The 4,556-nt window shown below is 67.0% G+C and overlaps 2 protein-coding genes across 2 annotated transcripts in view; one reads left to right on the top strand and one right to left on the bottom strand.

The window, feature by feature from the left end:
- Positions 1-2,106, top strand: part of TPRN (taperin) — a gene marked incomplete at its 5' end in the record, with an annotated part of 5,842 nt that extends 3,736 nt beyond the window's left edge. Inside the window, 3 exons of the mRNA XM_005881851.2 lie at positions 1,500-1,746; positions 1,837-1,943; positions 2,032-2,106. Of these exons, the coding sequence (XP_005881913.1) occupies positions 1,500-1,746; positions 1,837-1,943; positions 2,032-2,094 (417 nt within the window). The remainder of the gene's footprint in view (positions 1-1,499; positions 1,747-1,836; positions 1,944-2,031) is intronic.
- Positions 2,107-3,547: 1,441 nt separating this feature from the next.
- On the bottom strand, positions 3,548-4,550 carry SSNA1 (Sjogren syndrome nuclear autoantigen 1). Its single transcript, XM_005881820.2, has 2 exons — positions 4,304-4,550; positions 3,548-4,047 (listed from the first exon to the last, which is right to left on the bottom strand). Exons 1-2 carry the CDS (start codon positions 4,544-4,546, stop codon positions 3,940-3,942), a joined length of 351 nt encoding a protein of 116 aa, XP_005881882.1. The 5' UTR covers positions 4,547-4,550; the 3' UTR covers positions 3,548-3,939.
- Between the last annotated feature and the right edge of the window lie 6 nt (positions 4,551-4,556).

The raw sequence follows: 4,556 nt of genomic DNA, 5'->3' as shown, positions 1-4,556 counted from the left end.
CAGGCTCGGGCCTGCATGCGCCCAGCCCCCAGCCTCCCGCTAGGAGCCAGTCATGTGGACTAATGAGGGCACGCTAATCCGGCCTGGCCTGGCCTGGCCCTTCCTGTGTCTTCAGGGGGGATGGGCTGGAGGACTCAGGGTCTTCAGAGACAATGCCATGTTCCTGGGGTGACGGGGAGCCCTGGTCCCTGCCTGGGGCTCCTCCTGGGGGACCTCTCGGAGGGCTAGGCTCCATCCCCAAGCCGCCTGGCGGTCGGTGGACATCTGTGGGCTCTGCTGATCACCGTGCCAGGCCTTGCCCTTGGCTCCCAGGGACAGGAGCAGACATCTCACTCCTGGCTCTGCCCCTGCCCCTGCCCCATGTCTGTGGGTGGCTGGGGCGAGGGGCAGTGGGCCAGGCCTGGACTTGCCCAGCAAGTGTCTGTGTGAGCCAGGCTGAGTTGGGGAGCCCAGAGCTGGGTGGGCGGGTGGGGTGCCAGCCGAGCAGGGCTCCGAGGGAGGAGGGGGGAGTGGCCAGAGTGTGTGCCCTGGTACTGAGCGCTGGTGGTCCTGCTTGTGTCCCGGGGCCCCTCCTGTCCTGCTGTCCCTGGGCCCCATGGCTCTGTGCTGGGGGCCGGCTCCGGCTCCGGCTCCGGCTCCTTCCAGGGGAGGAGGGGAACCTGAGCTGGCTGCTGGTGTCCTGTGCCCGGGAGTTTAATATTTCGAGCTCCAGCAGAGCTGCTTCCATCTGCTGCGGGCGGGTGGCCGAGTATTCATTACCGACCGGGCGGCCCACCGTGCCCAGCAGGCCTGGGGGCTTTCAGCTCTGGTGTGAATTCCGGAGTCTGCGAAGGGGGCAGGGAGGACAGGGCGCTGACTCAGTCTGCAAAATGGGCGAGGGCACCTGGGGCTGCTTTCCTGGTGCTGGCGTCTGGCAGCCCCTGGCTTTCTGGCCCTGGGGACCTGGCCCCGGGGACCCGGCCTCGGGTGCGCCTGGCCCTTGCCCAGCAGGGGTGGGCCATGCCGAGTTGGGTGGGTAGCATGTCCAGGTGCCCACAAGCTGGACCTGACGAACTTGGCCGCCAACAGCAGGAGCTCTTCTAGGAGCCGAGGAGGTGGGGCCAGTGCAGCCTGACCTGGACTCTGCCCCTGTGCAGGGCCAGCAGGTGGGAGGAGGTGTGGCCAGCGCTCTGCTCCCTGGAAGGTTCCCTCTGACCCTGTGAGCTGCCCCAGGAGACCCTGAGGGTGCTGGCTGGGCCTGGTCCCTGGGGGGTCACTTGGGGCGATGTGACCCCAGGCCTGGGGGCCTGCAGACTTCAGGTGGAGGGTCTTCTCTGATGAGAGGCGGCCCCCATCTCTCAGCCTCTGAAGGGCTGATGGCATGTCCTGCCCAGCTCAGGTCTGACCCCCCCCACTGTGCCCCTGGGGGTCACGGTGCCTCCGGGTCCAGCGGGAGGACCCTGGTGGCCAGGCATCTGGTGGCTGGCGCAGGCCCTGGCTGATGTGCCTTCTGCCCCCAGATGAAGATCTCCTTCAATGACAAGAGCCTGCACACCACGTTTGAGTACCCATCCGAGAGCTCCCTGGTGCAGGAGGCCCAGGCCGAGGGTGAGGAGGAGGAAGAGGAGGAGGAGGAGGAGGAGGAGGGCGGCTCCGGCTCCCGCCTGAACGGGGCAGTGGAGAAGCCCTTGGCGCTCTTCCTGCCCCGAGCCACCTTCGTGCACAGTGTGGCGCCCGACAGCCCTCGCCTGCCAGACGGCAGCTCAGGTGAGTGCCTGCCGGTCCAGGTGGACAGCCCAGTCGGTAGCTGGGCCACGTCCACACGTTCATGTGTCCACGTGTGCCCTTGGCCTGCAGGCCTGTCCAGCTACACTCCAAAGCACTCCATGGCCTTCAGCAAGTGGCAGGAGCAGCCTTTGGCACAGGCCCCGGGGGAGGTGGAGCCCTCACTGAAGGAGGTCATGGTGAGTGGGGCAGGGGGATGCCCAGCATTGGGTGGAGGCAGGTGCCTAAGGCCTGGGTGGCCCCACTGACGGCCTTCCTACCCCGCAGCTCACCCCCGCCAGCCACAACGACCTTTCGGACTTCCGCAGCGAGCCAGCCCTGTATTTCTGACGCCAGTCCCACCAGGATGGCCAGGCTCCACCCTCGTTCTGCACACCCCCTTCTGCCCTGCCAGCTCTGCTCCCCCAAAGCCCACCCCTTTCCTGGGGCCTCAGGACCATGCTGCTGCTCCAGGCCTGAGCCTGGGCCACCAGAGGCCACTCCTTCCCGGGGGGTCTCGCCCTGCAGCCATGATTTGGGGGCAGGGTCCTGCTGGCAGCCATGCCCAGTGACTGTTGGGTGTGTCCAGGGCAAAGGACTGACTCAGCTGCCTGTCCCCTGAAGGACCACAGGCCCCCCCCCCCCGGTCTGAGCTCGGCCTCCTTTGTGATGAACGGAATCTGTTCTCACCTCTGATGGACTCAATAAACAGCACTGGACCCGCCGCCGCCTCGCATGGTCCTTCGCCTGAGAAGGGGGCTCGGCTCCACTGGGTGCTGGCAGCGGAGAGGGGCCCACACAGGGTGATGGGGCCCAGCCTGGACCTCTGTGCCTGGGGGGACCCCCACACCTCGCAGGGCTGCTTCTCACTCCCCACAGCCCGTTGCCCTCCCAGCCACCCCATGCCCAGGAGAGGGACCTCCCTGTGCAGGCCTCACCTCTGGGGCACCCCCTCCCAGCACTGGCAGTGGGCCTGCTCTCGGGCTGGACTCTGGACCCAGGGGCCGGGACGGCATGCGGTGGGCTGGGTGTTGTGGATGTTGGGTATGAAGCGGTTTCCCTGAAGGGCCAAGAACCTGGGAGGGACCAAGGGGAGGGCTCCCGTGGGGTGGGTGCTAGCAGCTGGCAGGGGAACCCAGCGGGTCCTGGGAGGTGAGGGAGATGCAGAGCTGCCTGCTGGGAGCAGCCCCAGGCTGGGCTCGGCTGCCTGCCCAGTTGTACCCGGGAGCCAGGGCCACTTAGTCCACACCTTGGCTGGGAGGTTGTCCCCCTGGGGAGCCCGGGCTTGGGAGGGAGGAGTGTTTTCCTGGGGGAGTAGGCCTGGTGTCTCTGGACTCGCAACCTACATACTTGCCAACCTCCCCACTCCCCCCGCAAGCAGCTGCGGGACCTGACAGATGGACGTAGAGAGGACGAGGGCTGGAGGGCTGGGCCCCAGGCACCTGCAAAGCCAGAGAGGGCATGCCTGGTGGGTGGCCAGGGAAGGTGGGCAGCAGTGAGGCCGTCAGGCTGAGCGGGATCTGGAATCAGAGCTGAGGCACAGCCCTTGCTGGGCGACTGGAACCCAGGACATCTCCCTAGGTCAGGGACCAGCACCAGCAGGCAGAGCCCTCGGGGAAGGACAGGCTGCGTGTGCTGGAGTCAGGGGAAGGGCCAGGAATGAGGAGGGTGGGTGGTGTGAGGGTCACAGGAGATGCTCAGGGCACCCTCAGCTCTGTCTCCCAGGGCAGAGGCCCTCCCCACCCCCTCCCCACAGAGAAGCCCCACTCTCCTGACGGAACACAGGCAGCAGGGGGCATGGATCTTTATAAAAACAACCTTTATTGACAGTCACAGGCCACTAGGGCAAGCTCTGAGGTGAAGGAGGCCCCTGCCCGCTTGCCGCCTGGGCACCTGCTGGCTGAGGAGCGCGAGGGGCTCCCATGAAGCCGAGACTAGAAGCAGGGCTGCCCCGCAGTCCAGGGGGGGTATGAGGCTTCCGGCCCGAGCAGAGCTGACCCAGAGCCCACACCCCCACTGCCTGGGCGAGTGCGGGGACTGGACCCCCACCTGGGAGGCTGTACCCAGGGGCAGTGGAGGCCGGGGGCTGCCACCTGAAGGCAGCTGCTGCCATGAACAAGGCGTTTTGAAGACAGACTTGCTGGGGACGGGCCTGTCGAGGAAGCAGTGGAGGCGCCCTGCCCACCCGCAGCCTGGTCAGCTGTCCTTGCCGGCACTGCTCTTCTGCTCCGAGGCTGTGGCCTTGGTCAGGTTGCCCGCCTCCCTCTTCAGGACACTAAGCAGAGTCTGCGAGCTCTCCAGGATCTGGGGACAGACACACGGGGGTCCTGCTGGAAGCTCCCACAGCCAAGAGGCAGCCCCGCCACCTCCCACCCCAGAGTCTAGCCCAAAGCCCCTCCCTCACACCCAGGAAAGCGCGTTAGCTCTGGCCCCTGCTGCCACTCGCTGCTCCAGGACAGAGCACGAGGCTCCACGGACAGCCACACCATCACCCCCCGCGGGCCTGGCCCTGCCACGTCCTGTCACTTCTGCTTGGGGGCGCCCAGGCCCCGAGCCCCACCTTGAGATAGGCGGCCTCCGTCTCCGCGATGGTCCGATCAAACTCATTCCGAGAGGCGATCTTGCGCGCCAGGTTCTCGTTGACTCTGGCCAGCTTCTCGGTCAGCTGCCTCACCTCGTTCTGCAGCCGCTGCTTCTCCTCCTCCTCCTGCTGGATCTGCCGGCACAGCTCCTCGCGCTTCTGGCACAGCTCCTCGATGCCTGCGGCGCGAGGGACCGGCTGTGGGCGCGGGAGGGGGCGCATCCCACCCACC

Source organism: Myotis brandtii, unplaced genomic scaffold (genome assembly GCF_000412655.1).
Source record: "Myotis brandtii unplaced genomic scaffold, ASM41265v1 scaffold691, whole genome shotgun sequence".
Lineage (NCBI taxonomy): Eukaryota > Metazoa > Chordata > Mammalia > Chiroptera > Vespertilionidae > Myotis > Myotis brandtii.
The sequence above is the reverse complement of the archived record's forward strand: the minus strand, read 5'-3'. Positions and strand labels throughout refer to the sequence as shown.